The following is a 20,371-nucleotide window of genomic DNA, read 5'->3' on the forward strand; positions in this document are numbered from 1 at the left end:
TCTTTTTCTTTTTTTCTTGGGATGCCTTTGAATCCGAGGTTCAGTGACGGTCTCTTCTGGGAGAGGGGAGCGAGAGGTCAGAGGTGAGGCTGAGGGCGGGCGGATGCAGATATGCATGACTGAGGCGTAGGTTTAATATTAACAGCTGAACAATGGTAGCAGCACAGCCATCAACCTCTAAAGTGACTAAAACACAATGAGGAAAAGTCATTTCAAAATACCCAGTCTACCTCCAGGTATTTGTATAACCGAGAAAAAAAAAAAAAATCCTTATCATATTTACTGATTGTGTTTCCATTTCCCTTTGGGGGTATCTGTTGTAATGAGAAAAGAAATGAAGGAAGATTGTTTCTTACCAAGTGCTTTGTCAACACAGTTGATTTTACTGGGAGGGCAGATATCTGCAGTTCCTGGAGAGGAGAACAGAAAATGAGTCTGATCAATCAGAAACAAAATGATCGGTGACCCGTGTCCGCTACAATGAGCAGTCGTGGTGGTGAACAACACTCCACAGCTTATCATTCATCTCCAAATGAAGGCAGGCACGCAGAGGACGACTTCCATCCACAGAGCCATCTTGGACGTCTGTCCTTGATTGCACTGAGAAATGGAGCATGCTGGCTCCACCCGCGAGGCATATTTAGAAAGTCTTTAAAAACCAATCAATGAGTCACTTCCTTGCAGACAAACATACTGCCCGGGCCATTAATGACAGGTATTCATCAGCGGCACAATTAATTGGCAGATGTGTGTTTGACCCGCTGTGAAATGTTCATAGGGTTAATGTTTGGTGGAAGTCTCCTTCGCAGTCACTAAGAAATGACAATTAATACAGCGACATCATGTCTGATGATCTGAGGAGGCGATCTGTACACACTTTCAACTGATCCTGAATACAGGCTGACTTTTCATACTTTCTTCTGACAGAGAAGAAATAACTTGCAGTGATGTGAAGAAGTCATTATTACATATTATTTATTATTCAACATCATTCTTTAAGTTTTATTTTGAGAAACGTTGAGTGTGGAGGCAAAAGCAGTTCAGTGTCTCTGTATGCTGTCCACACATCAAGAACAAGAACAACTTAATAGCTTTTTGGATGGTCATCCAAATATAGAAATAGACCGAAACACTGAAATATTTATCTTGGACCAAGCAAATCTGGGAAAAACACAATTCTTTACTTCTACTTCTCGCACTTCAAGAGTTACGAGCTTTATAAACGGCCACAGAGCAGCAAAATGCACCTCAAAATACATTCATCTGTTTGACCAAATTTTGAAATCGGCTTGTAAAATCCTACCGACAAACAAACACTGATGCATAAAAATGAAAACATCATCTTCTTGGTGGATGTAACAATTAATATGGACATGAAAACATAAAAAAACAATATAACTCAGCTAAAAAGACAAGAAACAAACACAACACAAGTTAAAAATCAACACAACCGGTACCAAAGATGATTATACACAATTTTCTGGCATTTTAAGTAAAGTGTAAAGAGTCGCTGGATAATGTGAGCACACAAAAATAATTGGATAACAAACAAATTACAAATCTGTTATAGCAAACTGTGACACTGCTGCTGTGACTACAGAGGACGGCTGCAGAAAAATAATAGATATTGTCAATTGTGCAAAGTGCACAAAACTGTGATACAGTACTGTGTGGTCACATCGAGGCTGGAAAACTATTTTCTTTTCACAATTTGGCTTCATTTTCTCTTGGCAATCTTTTGAATCATCCGCCCACTGTGATTTTATGGACAGCTTTCCCTCGACATTAAACAATAATTTGGATTTCTACATGATAAGTGCAGTAAACTAATGTGAGCTACCCTCTACCTGACCGTAGTCCTCTTCCACATCTATTATATCTGACACAAGTGTGATGGAAATCGTGGAGATGAGCTGAAGATAGGATATGGTGAGGATATGAATGTGTCCTTGGCTTGATAATTCCTAACAGAGTCAGACATGCTGTCTCCACTGTGAGCACAATCCACGCTCATCATCACACTTTAGTTCACAAGGTTGTGGTGTCCTTTATGGGATCTTTACCCCACATTCAGGGAATCAGAGGACTCTCATGGTATGTCAGACCTGAACAATAGAGTTTCCTTGAAAACAAGAAATATCATATCTGATGTGATACATCATCATAGAAAACAAAGTCATTCTGCTGCTCTCCGAACACTTCTGCTCTGTCCTTCCTATTAATTCAAATTCGTCCATGCTTCTGTCCCTTTTCTGTTTTTTTAATTCAATTATGTCATTCATTTGAAAAATTGTTGTAATAAAGACCTGCTGAAAAGTCTGCAGCTTCTCCAGACAACTGATTGATGAGACAGGAATTTTTTTTATCAGGCGCGGATCTGATATAAAGTCATGTGAAAAATTAAGTACATCCCACGGAAATGTTAAGACTTCTCAGCATATTTGAGAAAGCAAACATTTGATCCTTTTTCAAACAGAGACCTTTTTAATTCAGTAATTTTTTAATAATTTAAACAAAAAAAAGCACAGTGATTCTGCTGCTCTGTAAACACCTCTGTTCTGTTCTTAGAACAGAATTAAAAATGTTCCTATTCTATAGTCACATGGAAAAAGTCAGAACATCCAGATATAAAATTAGAATCAGGGGTTGCGCATTAGGAGCCGAAGATTCGAACCTCCTCAGGGACCGACAAGTTAAAACTGTCTCATTTAAACCTCTGACATGGAGGGTCTGGTGTTCTCTCTACTAAAGTGTCATCATGGCGAGGTCTAAAAAAACTTTTGAAGCTTTTCAGTAAAAAAGGTTGTGGATGACCTTGAGTCTGGCAAAGAATTTAAACCATTTCCAAAAGGTTTGAAATAAATCCTTCCACTATCAGCAAATCAGTTTCAGCACTGCCAATTTTGCTCAGGTGCGGCAGACCCAGCAAAATATGCCAGACCAAGAGTAGACCATGTGATGCAACAATCAGTCTCCAATAACCCCCAAATCTGATTACAGGATCTGCAGGTGAGTCTTGGCACATGCATCTACAGTCAGAAACAGATTGAACAAATCTGACCTGCACGAGAGGCGTGTCAGGAAAAAGCTTTCGATGTCCAAAAAGAAAATTTACCGACAGACATGGAGGCAAAGACCAGGCTGTTTGGAGAAATGTGCTCTGGGCAGATGAAACAGAGATGGAGTGGTTTGGCAGCATTACTGGTAGACATGTTTGGAGCAGACCAAAGACAGAAATTCAGTGAAGCGTGGTGGTGGTAATATCCTGCTTTGGGACTGCTCCGCTGCTTCAGGAACTGGGCACCTATTGCTTGAAGATAATGTGAGGCCATCTCAGAAAGTTAAAGTTGAACCAGAAGTGGACCTTTCAACAGGATAATGATCCTGTGAACACTAGAAATCCACCAAGAATGCTTTTAAAAGAAGATAATGTGGGTTATAAAATGGTCTAGTCAAGAAAAAAAAAAGCCTGAATTTGAGTCCCGTTGAAATGCTGTGGGGAGATTTGAAACAGGTTCTACATGCAAGAAAACCCTCAAACATCCTGGAACTGAAAGTATTTTGCAAAAAGGAGTGGTCAAAAAAAAATTCAGCAAGTTGATGTCACAGACTAGAAGGAGTTATTTCTCTGGAGCTGAAGCTGGCTTCTGATACCGAGAGTGTATTGGTACTTTTTCCACAATAGCATATTACATTCATTGATATTTTTGTTTAAAAAAAATTCATTGAAAAGACAAATTTTCTTTGTTGTGTTCAAGTATATTGCCTTAATTTGTGGGCACTGTTTAAAAAAGGATCAAATATTTACTTGTGCACATCCAGTATGTCAAAAATACCAATCATTTTCCATTTGCATTCTATTTTTTAATGTGACTGACATAGAAAACAGTAAACAAGTAAAGTGGCAATGGAAATGTTTCAGGTAACCAGTTTGTCACGGACGTTAACAGCCACTTAGCCAAACACTCTACAGGTCAGACCGCCACTGTTGTCTGGCTATTACAGTTTGTAAATCTTAGTTTGAAGTGCAAATGTGTAACTTTATATATATATGTATATATATATATATATACATATATATATATATATATATAAATATAAAGGTAAAAGGTCAAAGGTGAATGTTGTAAATGTGGGAGATGTTTTAAGACTGGAGTATCGAGCACTTTAAACACTCTGTTCTGAACTGGGATGGCCAAAACATTTCAAATTGCTCTATTTATCTGTCCGATATGTGTGTGTAGTACCCACAGGAATGGACTCTCACCTTACATCACAATATTGTTTTATCTCTACTGTTATATTTTAATAATGCGCTTCACTCACCCCTAAAACTCTGTATGTAAAAACAGAAAAAGATCCAAGTGCGAATGGCGGTTTCCGATTTTTTGCTCATTTTTGTTTCAGATGTGTTGTAATAGTGACCTGGACGCACTTTAATAGAAACCTGCCAGGTGATGGAAGAGGGACAGAATAGGGACGAAATAACCGTGGCAACAAAAAACTGTGAATACTGTGTGAATACAACAATTCAGTTGCAGCAGCAAATTGGATAACAGTATCAGAACTTGTTTCTACTTCAAATCAAATGTCTCAGACTCGTTTGTTCAGTTTATTCAATCAATTGTAAATATGAGCTGCACCGTGCGAATGTAATTCAAATGCAGACATTGTACGTTTAATGCCTCTAAACAACAAGAGCTACCATCCTCCACATGCCCACTTGTTAACACATCCGTCGAACAGCCTGCATCCACTGACTCAGCTCCTCGACTTCCTGCACTGTGACCACGATGACGCACACACTGAACAAGTTCAAATGTCTCACTTAGTGTTTGTGGGACTAAACTCTTTAACGTACTGCAGCCCCACACTGATGAGAGCGCCTGTTTTAATGCCGGCATGACCAATGTTCTCATACAGAAATGATCAACCTGACAGAGATTATTTTGAATCACGTCTCAACAGCTATTAGATTTATTGCTGTGATGTTTGTACAAACAATAATGGTCTCCAAAGGATGTTTCCTCATTATTTTTTTCTGCAGGACCACCAGGAGATTCACATTTAATTTGATCAGACCATTAAAAGGCTGTTAGCAGGTGTCATCACTCCCATAATTACGGTTCAAACCGGGCAAACTGCATCTTCTACGCGACCTCTAGTGGCCGTGTTAATTATGACGGGAGAAAATAGATTGACGAATGGTTTGTTTGAGACAAGTCGGGTCAGTGCAGATTCAATCAATGGCAATCGGCGCACAACGGACGCTGGTTAGATTTCAGTCCGACTTTGAGCCCGACTTGCTCTGACATCATTTAACGTAGCCGGCGATAAAGATCAAAGCAGTGGTAGTTTTTTTGGAGCCAGGCCCCGTAGTTGCTTTCCACCGACTGCACAGCCCCAGGGCATGCTGGGAAGCGCCTGACTGTCGCCTAATAAAACAGCTGATTGGTTTAGATGCTGCCTCAACAATTTGATGTTCTACAGAAACTTTTTGTTTTTGTTGAATTGGAGAGATTTTGATAGTATTTGTCTGATTTTGAAAGTTTATTTGTGTGAACAGAATAAATGTTGCGGGTTGAAGTTCAGAGAAGCAAAATGTATTCAGATTACAGATCAAAAAACTGCACACAATGTATTACAGTTCAGTCTGTTGTATTTCAACATTGGATTGATTTCATTAGTAAAGTGTTTAACAACATAAAAACATGGTAAATGGGATATGTGTTTCTAAAATACCATCTGTGAAGATGTGAAGCTCTGATAGTCTTGTGATTTATCAATAGTGAAAGCTGTTGTGTTTCTTTCCTCTGTATTTAACTATTGATGAATGTTTTCAATTTATTCATGTTGTTTGAGAGGGACAGGTCTGCTCCCTTGATTTATTTACAGCGGAAAACTAATTAGATGCTGATTTACATGACAATACATGTAAAATGGAGGTCGAGCCACAAATCACAGATCGCCTGTACAGCATATTAATAGGCTCCTATGTCATAATTAAAACAACTGAAGACTGTATACAAACTGATATCTGGGTCTGAGAACATTTCATGAAATCCGGATTAGATTTAAAAGGATATGAGTTTCTGTGAGTTCCTGCCCAACTTGACTGCAGCTTTTTTTTTTTTTTTTCCCAGGTCCTGCTCTTTCACGTTAACTTATTTTTAAGTTACGTACATAAGTCAAAAACCTTATTTAACTTAAATGATGTAACGTATGTAGGACACATTTATTTGAAATCAAACCACAATTGATTTTTTCCTTCACCTAACTAAGTAGTTTTGGTGCCTAAAATCAACCTATCAACCTTGCGACGCTGTTACAACAATGTTACAAGTTGTCAAGACATGTTTAATGTTGTTACCATGACGGTGAAGGGTCGGTACGCCTGTTACTGGTACATATATATATAAACGATCACGGCTCACTGAGCCAATTGGAGGTGGAGGAGGACCCTGTTTGCCATATCCATGATCCTGATGACAACGGCCATTAAACAAATGGATAACATGCTAATATGCTAAACACAGACGGTGACCATTGTAAAAATGAAAGCTACTAAACATCAACATATGGCAGCATTTAGCTTAAAGCACAGCTGTGCCTAATTAGTGCCTCACAGAGCCACTAAAATGTTTTCAGACTTGTCATTGATATATGTCACCATCATAATACAAATTTCAACGATTTGATTAGAGGCACAAAACGTTCCCATTGATAATGATAATGTTAATAGAAATAATTACTTACATTACAATGGGCCTCATCAAAGTGTGTTTTCTGTTTCCTATTTTAATTTTGGTCCTAAAATTACTCAAAACAACATAATATTTAATATTAATTAAACATAATTAAATATTATGTTGTTTTGAGTAATTTTAGGACCAAAAGGGGAGAGACGCCGAAGCCCAGCTGGTAGATCACTATTTGTTCTGAGATCCATGAGACTGGGTTTAAATTAGACACGTGCTCTACAGGCCATATGTCGTTATGCAAGTAAAATATGTGCAGTTTGCAAGCGATCTACGAGTGGAAACCAAACACAAGAACAACCAAAAACAGCAATAATAATCAATTATAATGAAGGCCACGAGAGGACAACAGAACAATTTCTGAATAGATAGAAATAGATGAGCAAAATGATCCAAAACTCAGAGACTTTAGTCTGTGGGCCAGAGAGCTGGCAGCCCTGCTGAAGAGCATCCCACTCCAGATATCAAGCATCAAGGTCAGACATGTGGCAGCTCAAATTATAGCTGTGCTGGAATGATTCAAGTGGACCCAAAATGATGGCTTGTTTTGCAGAATGGGTCATCAAACATCAAGAGAACACCGGGCTGACTGGCTGTCATTTTCTTAATTATGCTCGTCTAAACTATTGTACAAACAGAGGAAAATATTTGAAAATATTCACTCTGCTGGAGTAGCAAATATTCCAATTTAAGTTTGTTACTATATATGCGGCACTTCATGACCTTAAAGTTGGCACAAAACAACAGCAACATTTTGATTCATCTGTTTTTAGGTTCCAATCACACATGTAGTTATTATGGTTCACGGGTCTTCAGTTCTTTTTACACTTATCTGAGAGAATGCACCACTAATTTGTATGCGTCTGCACTTCAGTTTTCCTTCCCCATGACACCTGCTGTGCTCTGTGTAAAGATAATTTCGGGGGTGACCTTACCAGGCATGTGCACCATCCTGCATTTGCACACTCGCAGGACCTCGTTGGTCTCGCAGAGCAGGCGGCAGGCGCTGATGCTGTAAGTGTCGTATCCGGGGAACTTCTCTGTGCTGGTGGAGCGGCAGTTCCCCCAGGGTTGGGGCAGGTAGGTCAGCTAAGCACACAGAGATTTATTAGACGCTCAGTCTGAGCCACCAGGGGCAAACAGTTGCATTGAGAACAGTAATCTGGTGGTGGGGGTCGAGGGGGGGGGGGAGGAGGAGGAGGAGGAGGAGGAGGAGGAGGAGAGAAGCGGTACGGCATGCTGTGATGAAGAAGACCTACCCTCTGCTCCTGACATGAAACAAAGGTCTGGAAGCCCGGAGAGACGCCGAAGCCCAGCTGGTGGATGTAGGGAGGCTCGTCCTGACTGTGGATCTGAACCCGAATGCCGGCCTCCAGGGACGTCTCATCTTCTCATCAGGATGAAACAGAGCACGGGCAAAGGCAGAGAACAAAGGGATTTCAGATGACTGCCTCATCTGACAGCTCGGACTCGGTTTTGACGCTAACTGCAAACCATATTTCAGTCAGTTTGGAAAAATAAGCCAGTAGGGATTAATAGCATGTGACATCTACAACGCAAGCACAAATCTGAGGTGGTGTATTTCGTTCAGGATTTCCCTTTTTACAAATAATTGTTTTCAGGCGCAGCAAAGCAATCAAAACATACATTATTTAGGGTGCATGACCCAAACAGAATGAGGAAGGTTGTTTTTGATTTAAACTGCAGCAGAGGTGTCTCATGCTGTAGAAACAGGATAGGATTACAACGGACAAATAGTTTTGAGGCTTACTTGTCTCTCTCCAGATGGGTAGATACTCATCCTGCTGGATATCCAACATGATCTCCAGCCCGTTTCCCATTCCACCCTGCTTGGTTTTCCTGGATGTAGTCTTGTTGCCATTAAAAGTGTAGCATTTCCCATATCTGGTGTAAACCTGGGGGACAATAGATTCATATCATGAACATCACCATAAACATGACAAAGTCCACATGCTGGATGTGACACGCTCATACTAGTGGTGCACTGAAATGAAGGAAGAGATATGGAGCGAAAAATAAATAGACAAGCAGAGTGTCTGCCTGGACAAGTTGTAGACAATCCTCCTGATGCAATCTGGAGACTCAGCCCCTCATGGACTTTGCTGCAGTATTTGAATCAATTTCCAGCATCCACGACACAATCCCGACGCAATGCTGCTCAAGAGCACCGCTATCCCACTGAAATATCAAATGAGACTAAGAGACTGTTTAATCTTTCTTCAAAAGAAAACAAAAGACAATAAGCGAGAGGCTGCTTGAGAGAAGTTGTCACGCCACCACCTATCAGAGGAGCTGTCTCAGTGGGGGACACGTCATCTCTTTGTTTATACCACTCATCTCAACTGCTGCACTGCAGAAAATATCCATCTTACAAGTCCTTTAACTGTTATCTCCTCTGAGTTTTAAAGGCACAATCAGTGATCCACACGTAAACAAAAGGGTGGTGCAGCTCCAGCACCACAAATCCAGAATACATGATGGGAACCAGGGAGAGCTACCCAACTGAAGTCTGTTAACACACAGCCTGGCACTCAAAAACAAAGAGATCTCAGTTATTCATATTTGGTTTGATTCCAACAGAGGTTTGTTGTGAAAAGCTATCCAGTTAAGCATTTGTTCAATCCCTCCAGCGATCATAGCTTGGCATCTATAACCAGGTATGGCAGGTTACCAGCTTTGGATTTCCCTGCACGTTGAAGCAGTGTGTGTCGGGCTCTTCCAAGACCGATACTCTGCATTTAAAGACAGTTGGAAGGTAGTATAGATTTCCTTTTTTGCCTTTCCAAAACCAAAAATACAAGCAAAAATGTGAGGAATGATGTAAATTGCATATATATCTGCTTAAAGTGAGGTTACATGTCAGCCAGCACAGCCAACATTACCCGAGTTTGTGTCATGTTTACCAAAGGTAGTTTGATCTTGCATTTTTCCTGAAAGGTGCGATATGTAAGATTTTTAATTGTAGAACATAAAAAAGTCAACAAAAATGATAAACAGAATATAAACAAGTAACAGTTTTGACTTTGTCATGTGTTGTATTGAAAAGATATCTACTGCAACGAACAAACAAGCCCGGGCTCGTCCTGTAATACCATCCCGCACCTCAACCGGCGATAGTGAGTCACGGTGTCCAGCGTTTTACTCACCTCGTGTTAGCGTGAATATAAAAGTAAATACAACGATGGCTGAAACGCTCTCTCTTTGCAAAATAGAGGCAAAACTAGATTTAACGATGACGTTAATTTCCGCAGCTGCAGACAGTTCTTGGCAAGTAAAAGAATACAATTTGATGCTGAACTCACATTGTAAATGTAAGCGATGGTTTATAAAGGCAGCTAATTGTGTAACGTTACCAACAGCGTTGATATATTAAGTTCGTTTTTTTGTGGACGGTTCAGACCAGTTCAATATTTGTATGTGACAAGCTAAACGACTTCGTCATCCACCAAACTGAAGCAAACAAACCGAGCATACCGACTTGGTTTGGACGATTGAAAAGGAATCTGTAGTGCAGCTAACGACAACACAAACAGTGCGTAAAGCATTTCACATGCAATCAATGTGGTTTTGATGTCGCTCTTTTGTTTTGGCTAAAAACTGAAATAAAGACGCTATAACGTAGACTACAGGCTTAACTGTTGCCAACTGACTAATGGCAGGGCAAGAATTTAATTTGACCAAAGTGACACACTCCTGTAATCGGACCGAGAGCAGACAGGAAGCTACGGTGACTCACTGTCACTTTATGATGTACAAAGTGGTTTTGCAAGACGGCTACTTTAATCTTAAAATATTTCACCTTTAACCTACTCACATACTTTTTTTAATAAAGCTTACAATTAGGGCAGATGATCAATCCCTTATCAATGCTCTCCTTTACTCTGCCACTGCATGTCGTTTGAACATTTCCTTTGACATTGACATTTTATTGATAATAAAGCAAGTTTAGGCACATTGTTTTGAAAATGTCCTTGACTTTGATATTTTAATGTGGTTGTTTCTTTCTGTGCGTAACGAGTATTGGAAGCATGTTCCCTGGTCGGACTAAATCAAATATGAAAACTAACTGGACACTGGAATCAAAGCACAACGCCGTGTTTTGAATTGATACGTTTCTCCACATGAATCATCAGGTTGTGAGGATGTTGACATTTTGTCCCGGACCTGTTAGCTTCAGCCTGAGTCTTTTAGCACAATGACATGCGGGCATAAAGTGTTGAGACCATTTTAAAAGTCTTCTCATTTTCAGTCCCGTCAGCAGGAAACATTAAAACGATGCAGACGGCCTTTTCAATCAATTCATGCAGCTACTATTAAGTTAATTGACCAGCGAGCTACGGCCGACAGAAAGGCCCACCGCAGTTGTTTGTTCGTCCTGCAAAATTGACAATCACCAGATAAATACAAAAGGTGCTTTTGTCTGCTCGCGTGAAAACGTGACGATGAAGAAACAACGATGACTTCAAACAGCGGTGGGATTATGAGCCGTGCTGCACATGCTGATCTCTCGAACCTGCGAATATAGCTTTCCCTTCTGAATGACGTACGTTTGTGATACATTTTTCCAGAGAGCTGAAAAGTAATCTATTGGATTCATTTTGTCCGAACGCCAAATAAAAGAGGACAGCGATGAAAGTAGTAAAGCCGAGGAAATCGCACGGCAGGAGAGGTCAACGGACAAGACACTGGAGAAGTGACAGTGAAATAACAATTAAGCTGAACAGCCAGCAGACATCATTAAAGGGCTGTGGCCGTCCCGACGCTTTCAAAAACAGAGACGTCTGTGTTTTGACTTTGATATCAGCTTGATGCACCTAATGAGTGCTGTGATGTCTAAATAAGGGACACTGGCGCAACAACACAAGCTCTCATTTACAGACCACAGGGTGTATCCACATCTGAGATGGCTGAACAACAAATCAAAGCAACGATTGCGGGGTTCAGTCGAGTAATTCTCTGGAACAGTGGGCAATTTTGCAACATCCACAACACTGATTAGAGCAAAGAAATGAGTCCTGTTTACAAATGCTGCTGTTCAGAGAGACAGCGATGTTTTATGCGGCAGTAGACATCAGGGCCTTTGATCTGGGTGTTAGTTTATACTGAGTGTGTGTGTGTGTGTGTGTGTGTGTGTGTGTGTGTGTGTGTGTGTGTTTTTGAACGTATCACAAATGAATTACCTTCAGTGAGTCTTGGTGGAGGATTCAGAGAAATCGCTGACAATCACAGATGTCAGCTCAGACTCTGATGTGGCGACGGCTTTGCAGTTAGTCCTGCAAGCCACTTTGCCTTTTTGTTAATTGCAGCATTTTCAGCTGATTAGAAATTGGGAGGCGGCAAAGTGTGGGCGGGGGCCCGAGGAGAGAGTGTTCAAGTATTCAAGTGTGACTTTTGAGTGACGTGTGCTATTAGGCTGAAATGGTTTAATCTCTATTTGGCTGGTGTGGAGCAGTTGAGGAGGTAAGCTGCACTTATCGTAGATTCCCCGCCCCCTCCCGGTTCATTGACACACTTAAGCCTCGACTGGCAGTCTTTATCTGATGAAGCAAGCAACAGAGGCAAAGGAGGATTTCACTTCAGAAAACGCTCAAAACACCCCGACCGAGTGCCTCGGTTCCGCTTTAAAACTTTAGGCTCTGGAGGACGGCGGCGTGTTCACGAACGACATCCCCAGAGAGTGCGGGAAAGTTTTCCCATCATCTCACCCAGGAAATGGTTGTTGGCAGAGATTCCACTGGTTTATTTCTCAGCTTCTGAACCTCCCTCCTCCACCTCTTCGTTCTGCATCTACAACGTGATTGATGGAGCATTTTTCTCCTGTTACATCTTGCAACAAAGGTAACAGGACCGACTTGGGCAAATCCCAAGTGGGGACTTGGCACTGCTGTTGACAAGCTGAAACGGAGCAACAGAAACACAACAAATGAAAAGAAGTATTGTTTTCCTACGAGTAACTCAAGAGCTAATTTTTGCAGCACTTAACGCAGCTTTGTTCACTTTGTTGTCATTTGGAGCTAAAAAAATGATATCATCCTGTCAGGCAGGCGTTCACATGGTGACGGAGAAATGATCACAACACCGTCCTTTTCACAAAACTGAAACTGTCCAACTTATTTCACACATCATATGTTCCAAACCAGTGTTGCTCTCTAATGAACAATATAATTTATTCTGTTTGTCACTATAGTAATTCTACTATCCAAGGGTGAATTACTGCCTTGAGGCCTTTGATGAATTCAAAAGCCTGAAATTCTGAAACTGTTCAGACTGCCAGCCCATATCTGTTTTTTTTTTTGGTGATAACCAGATAGTATTCAGTCTGGACAGCAAACAAAACACATTGTATGCAATTTTTGCAAATCAGATCCAAACCACATCTGGAGGTTTGAAATGCGATTGCGATCAGATTTCTAGAGATGCATCTTAGTCCGGATGCTCCGGTGTGGCTCCGATCACAGAGACGATGGTATTTTTAGCAGATCGATGACGCCGCTGGCGGAGCACCATCGGAGAGTGGAGCTTTTGGTTCGCTGAGTGACAACAAGGACAAAAGTCCACAGACAGCAAAAAGATTGTCCGGCGGCAGTTTGCTTCCAGGTTGGAAAACTGCATCACCGGCGTAGCCACTCGTATGTCGTTGCTACGGCAACAAATATTAAAGGAGTATGATGACACAAGACTGTCATCTTACCATGCAGGTGGCTTTCTTTCTTTCTTTGTCTGACGGTGGTGTTGTTTTACTGCCATCTAAATATTACCGCAGGGCTCCGTAGAATTCGGGATGAGACACAGTTCAATCTCAGTGAGAATTAAAGCGACCGAAAAAATTTGAACAAAATGAAAAACAGAAATTTTGTCTTTTGTCAGCTTTACATTTTTTTATGTGCATATTTTTTAAACCTAATCCCACCGATGGTAATCAGTGATAAAATGCTTGTTTCTGAAAACACAATTCCTACATGACGCATATTCCTTAATACGTTTGTGTTTAATAGGATTACCACAGACTGACTCGCACAGCAAACCTAAACAACAGTTTAGTGTTAGAATCACAGTCTCGGTTGGTTTTCTGTGTCTGTGTAAAATATAATGAAGCTGCCATGTGCAGTCTGATGTGTGCCCTGCACATCATGTGCACTAAGCAGAATACATACATAGTCTAAAGCCAGTGGGAGCTCCATTTCCCTGTTTTACCCTGGGGATCGAGTATTTCCACTCACTTTTACCCGCTCTTTATTTTTTTTTAACATCTTTTGAATGTTTGTCTATATTGGAGGAGGGATGTTTCTCTTTCTAAGCCTTCTCCCTTTTTATGTTACTTTTGTTTGATTATTCACACTGAGGCTCCAAGAATTGAGTGTGTCTTATGTTTGTTCTGTAAAGGCTTTGAAACAAATCTGTGATTCTGGGCAACATAAATAAAGTTGGCTCAACTTGACTAAACTAGACAGTGAAAGTAAAAATTCATAAAGATGACGCCTTCAGCTATATCTTTGGAAAGCTGCCTGACTTTATGTCATTTGCATACACTGTATCTCACCAATTATAATGTAACTGCCTTAAAATGTCAATTCATTATGTGTTTTTCTGCCTTGTTTTATTCTCCGTCTCTCCATGCTAAATGCATTAAGAGACCAACCTCTTACCATGTAATTCATAAGTCCTGGTGGGCTAAACCCTTAAACATCCTCTTTATGACCGTGATCTGACAGTCCCAACTTTTCCTTTTAAATAACCTGCAGGAATCACTTCATTGCCTCTCCGGAGGACATCCATTTCCAGGCAGGCTGCGTGTCATCGGGTGGTTTGAGGAAGGAGGATTTGAATTCATTTACGCAGGGTGGTAGAATATGCTGGAGCACTGATTGGCAGTTGAAAACCATTAAGGCTGGCTCATGAAGGTTTAAGGTTGACACAGAGCGTCCCTTGATTTAATGGCTTCATTATAGCTTTCCCGCAGTTAGGACTTGAATCCCAATGTGACACAAACCGAATATTTACATGATATTACTGGATGTTTTTTCAGCACCGATGGTATATACAACGGGGCTGCCAGTCAAAGTACAACGGCAAAAATCTCTTTCATTCAATGTGTTATCAACTTCTTAAGACTTGACCAAGACAGAGAAATGTGGTGATCTTCAGGTACTTCAATCTGTCAACCTTTGAAAGGGAAAATTAGTTCAACACAAGCTGACAATAAAGTTGTGTTGTATCGCATTGTATGACATTATATTGTATTTTATCATATCGTATTATATAAGTATATAAAATGTGTTGCATTTTTTTTGGGCTCACATTATATAGTATCGCAGCACATCTCATTATATCGCATTACGTTGTATTGTACTGCATCTTAGTGTATCACATTGCATTGCATTACATTTATCATATTGTATTATATTGCGTTGCATTCCATTGCATTGCAAAGCGTTGTATTGTATCATATTGAATCGAATCTCATCGTATTGTATCACATATTATTATGTTGTGTTGCATTGTATTGTTTTGCATAGTGTGGCATCGTATTCTATGGAATCACATTGTGTCGTATTGTAATTATATTGCGTGGCATTGTAATGTAACATATCAGATTATATTGTATCACATTGCAGTAAATTATAGTTTTAAGAAAAATACTAAAAAATAAATGACGGGTTTTAGCACATACAACGGCTAAGAAAATGGAAAAAACATAATTTCATCCACCTCAAGTCACATAATCATTTAGGACCAGTATGAGTACAAAAAAAACAAACATTTAGCATTTGATTACTTTTACACAAATGTTCTGATGTTTTCTATCGGTCAAAGTCACATACATGACTTGTAACGCCCTCAGGAAGACCACAGCGTCGTTGTAGAGAGACAGCAGACATGACTTATTCACAGAGTTCCTTCTGAACACAACAAGACCAAAGAATGTGGGGAATGAGTCTTCAAAAAATAAAACACAATATACAGGGTGAACATGGCCTTTGAGTGAAGGGCACAAAGCCAGCCACCACATTTTTTCTGTATTCTTGTCTCTTACTTTTAACCTTGCATTCAAGCTTCCATTTTTGTTCCTTAATAAAACTTCGCCCTGTGAAGGGACTGTTTCCCTCTGCCAGATATTCCTCACCACCACACCGGACCGTCTTGCAATTTGCTTGTGAAAAAGAATAGTAAGGAGTAATAACACGCCTTCAAATGGGAAGTGATTTACTATTAAATGACTTGAAAGCAGAGTAAAAGAGATGGTCTTCAAAGCTTTATCACTTGTATTAGCAGTTCTCTTGTAGTTCTGTCCTGCTGCTGACTTCCAATTTGGAAAAAAAACAAATTTGCATGTGACAAAAAAAAAGAAAAAAAAAAAAAAAAGAAAAAAAAAAGAAAAGAAAAGAAATTGTGGTACTTTGCGTAACAAAAGTTAGTAAAACAAGTCCAAAATCCACAGTTGAAGAACAGCAGAAGAATCACCGTAATGTTGTTTTGTTCTTCTGGGTTTTGGTTTGATTTATTTACAGCCAATAGTCAATATGCTGACCACCTAATCCTGACTTAATGTTTAAGAACTGCTGACTGGTTTTTTTTTTTTTTTTTTTTTAGGTAGAGTGCTCCACTGAATTTCAGTGCAGCAGAAACACAGCTGCATCCTTTTACAAATGTATGTTTTTGGGTGGACATGTACAGTTTAACAGAACTTAACAGCCCCGAAAAGACCTTTGACTATAGTGCAGCCAGCTGCAACGATATTAACGATATGACCATGGACTTGGATAAAAGTGACAGCAAAAATGTATTCATACGCTTCATTAAGATAGGATATACATCTGGAGATAAACATATCAGCATATAAGCAAGTAGGAGTGTGCATCTTGAGAAAGGATCGACCGATATGGCTTTTTCAGGGCCGATACCGAAACCAATTATTGGTAATCAAGGACACCGATAAACCGATATATGAAACCGATATACATTTGCAGTAAAAAATTAAAATCTTGATGTTAAAATTTTGAACAACATATTCTGACACAAAACTTAAGTCAAATGACTTCAAATAAGTAAATGCTGCCACTACGTAATCTTATTATGAAGGTATATTGCAATTTGGGCTATTTAATGTCCCCTCTATGTTCTGCTGTGTGACTGTGTGCAACAGCTTCATGATACACGGAGAGACAACAGAAGAGCAGCAGCACAGAAATTAGCGCAACTTTCAGGGGATAATGAGTCACTACGGTGTGAGACGAACTTTTATGAAACACAACGTCTATCGTTAAACTGTTAAAAAGAGAAAGCAGATAAGACATGATTGTGGTGTTTTTGCAGCGAAAAAACAGTGAAGCGAGCTTCTTCTGTGGCAGAGAAGTTCTCCGTTGATTGGCTGTTACTCATGAGGTGTAACCAGTCAGCCAGAGTTGTGCGGGCGGGACATTGCTCAACACCAGAGTGGTGACTACAGACTGAGGGACGATGCATCAAAGCCCGAGCAGCACATTTTTTTTAATATTATTTTTTATATCGGCGATTGAATACAAAAATTACCGATACCGATAATAGGAAAAATGCGAAATATCGTCTCTGATAATCTGCCAGGCCGATAATCGGTCGATCCCTAATCTTGAGTCAAATGCTGTATCTCAATTCGCGGACTTTCATTAGTACACTTGCATGTGGTACACTGACATGTTTACTTACTTATGTACTACTTGAATTTTTACAGGGTACTGTTGTCTCAAATTGTCGTTCCGCACTTATGGAAAAACCGTAGTATGACCTGCCAACACATCTGCTGGCTTTAATTATTATACCCAGAAATGCTCTCCATTTAACCCACACAATAAACAAACCGATAGCTATTATTGAACAGCAGGATGGTGGTTCTTGAAAAATAAACACTCATGTGCGGTGTTCAGACACAGCTGCAGCTTCCTCGGCTTTAGGTCAGGGGACCTTCCCTTTGTCCTACATAGCCAAGATGGCAACCGTTGAGGATGGTAAGTGTCCAGAGTTCAACGCTCAATTGATGGACTGCTATGAGTACACCATCCGGGTACTTATAGTGCACTGCACGTATCCATACTTTTCAGTGTAAACGCACATGTGCACATAAAACAGGGAAACAGTACACAAGTAAGTGATTTAAGACAGCTATGGACTATCTATGTGGGTAACCTTGGTGACAGGATGGTGGCAGGTATTTCTTTAATTTGCCCGCTGCAACAAGTATTTAACCAGTGTACTGGATTATAATGAAACAGTTAAAGTGAAAGTAGAGGGATGCACGTGACTAGTTTATTCCACGTAGAGTTATTTGTAGAGCTTAATTGTCAAAGTCTTCTGTGTGGCCCCCTGTGATTTTCCCATTGGGCCTCAAGCTACTAGAATTGAATAAATAATCAAGTTTTAGCTCAGTGTATTTTTTTTTTTTTTTTGTATTCATCTGAAACCCAAACATTACTTAAAAAAAAAAAAATCTGCCATCAGATTGTGTGATAGGAGCACCACCCACTACAGCGGCGAAACCTTCAGGAGCCTTCAGAAGCCGTGAACAACAAAGCTAATAGCAAGGTTGCAGAGATTTCGAACATTTTTAGCTCACGATTAGGAAAGAAAAATGAGAGTGTTTTGTTAACCTAACACAAACTGATAAGAAGTCATTCCTAAACCTTTCGTCTTCTGGGTTAAGCTGCATAATTCATAAATAATCCTCAACTGAATGTCAAACCTTTTACTTTTATCGTGGGTCAGAGCTTTGAGATCTCCGCATACATACAACGGGGAGTAAATAAAAATGTCTCTGTGACGAGCCTCCGTTTCAAATCTACTGCACTGTATATATGACAGAATAACAGTTTGACTAAACAGAGGAGAAGTTCAGAAACAAAGACCAAACAGTGCTGTGGTATGAGGTGCTCAAGTTTTGCACCATTAACTTCCATCTCAATGCCGGTCTACAAACACGGCACCGGGGTCGTAGCTCGAGACTGCAAATCAACACATTACAGTTATTGTGTATCAATTCCAACCTTCATTGCACAACTGAGATCTCAATGGGAGTTTAATACAGTCATTCAAGTGAGGTAAACACTGAGCAGTCAGTGGGTTGTTCTTATTCTGCTGGGTTGGGTAGAAAAGCAGGTTTTTATAAATGTGATAATTTCCCTAAAGAAATGTAAATGAATGCTCGACATGAATGTTCCATACAGACCGTCTGATTAATTAGAAGAAAATATATCTGATTGAACTGGAATGACCCGCTGTGTTCACGATCAAACACAGAGGCAGGTTTACATTATGTGATGCCCTCACTTGTTCATTTTCATTAGTTTGCCTGTATGTTCTGCACTGCTGTTCGACTAAATATAATCTATTAAAACGATGAACTCAGACACAAACCTGCAGGGCTTGTTTCAGTTATTAGTGTAGGAGTTCTGACTAATCTCTTCTCCCCCTTTGCTGGCCTCTTTCTGGTTCCATCTGACGAAGCATCGAAAATAAGTTGAGCACCTAAGCCAGAACAGTGCATTCAGTGGGCCCCACTCTCTCCCCTTCCTGCTATTTCCCACATATCCAGGCATACTCAGCTAATGGAGCAGTTAGGGATGCTCTTGAAAAAGCGGTTGAAAATGGACAGGCTCTCCAGCACAATGCAGCGGCTCACAAACAGAACAGTCTACTACATTCAGCACTCTCAGGGATGTGAAAGCTTCCTGTGAGCACAACCTGCACTAATATCACAGCCACGGGTCCATAAACGTGCTGTTTTATAAATGTGATTAGAAACTAGTGTCAGAATGAGGGTAATTTATTTGGATCACCACGGTGAGACAGGTCCCTAATCAGTCTTTATGCGTAATTGAGATGAATCATTTCCTGCAGCTATAAAGCTTGTGTCTGGGTCCAACCAAAACAGGTAAGTAATTCTCGACCTTTAAAACTCAAACAGCACCTATTAATTGTGCTCCCTATGGACCCACAGTCGCCATTCATTATTTATTGAAACATGTCAACCTAGATGGCTATTTTCGTGTGAAAGGATCTTCTAAGCTTCTAGAAACCTAAATCTCAAACACATACACACACACTATGAAAAGGAACGATCAAAATAAAATAAGGTCTCATCAAACTCGAGTTCGTCTTCGTCATCCAAGATCTTCCCCGTCCAATCCGAGCAGCACCTCCGGTTAAGCTATGTTTATTTTTTCTCAGGATTTCAGGCTATTTATTCCAGTCCAGAGCTTTAGGGTCATGGCTCAGAAGAGAGGAGCACAGTACAGTCATGCTGAATGTGAGGCGTAATGGTGCTCTCAAGATAGCGAAGGAGCATTTTGGCTCTTATACATGAGCCAAGTGCGCTTTACTTTTCCACTTCACCTCGTTCTGCCCACAGCTCTGATCAGTCATTCTGTACGTTATACGCTGATATAGCCGAGGAGAAATGTGCCCAGGGCACCGCACCGACAAACAGTCCCGCCTCAGGCATTTGTCTAACTGTCGACTTTGCTTTTCTGCAGTCATTTAGATATTCAGGTTTAATTAAGGTACCTCTGTCATTAGCACAGGATTTCATTTCCTAAACTCTCAATCTCGCACCACTCTCTTGC

General features: G+C 40.3%; 1 protein-coding gene across 1 annotated transcript in view; it reads right to left on the bottom strand.

Moving 5' to 3' along the window:
- Positions 1-20,371, bottom strand: part of asic4a (acid-sensing (proton-gated) ion channel family member 4a) — a 94,976-nt gene that overhangs the window by 11,476 nt on the left and 63,129 nt on the right. The window contains exons 2-5 of the mRNA XM_069154696.1: positions 8,530-8,674; positions 8,018-8,145; positions 7,694-7,847; positions 357-410 (exon numbers count right to left, since the gene is read on the bottom strand). Coding sequence (XP_069010797.1) covers positions 357-410; positions 7,694-7,847; positions 8,018-8,145; positions 8,530-8,674 — 481 coding nt within the window. The remainder of the gene's footprint in view (positions 1-356; positions 411-7,693; positions 7,848-8,017; positions 8,146-8,529; positions 8,675-20,371) is intronic.

The sequence above is a fragment of the Embiotoca jacksoni genome, unplaced genomic scaffold (genome assembly GCF_022577435.1).
Source record: "Embiotoca jacksoni isolate LCO1_2020_lvr unplaced genomic scaffold, fEmbJac1.0.p SCAF_2, whole genome shotgun sequence".
Classification (NCBI taxonomy): domain Eukaryota; kingdom Metazoa; phylum Chordata; class Actinopteri; family Embiotocidae; genus Embiotoca; species Embiotoca jacksoni.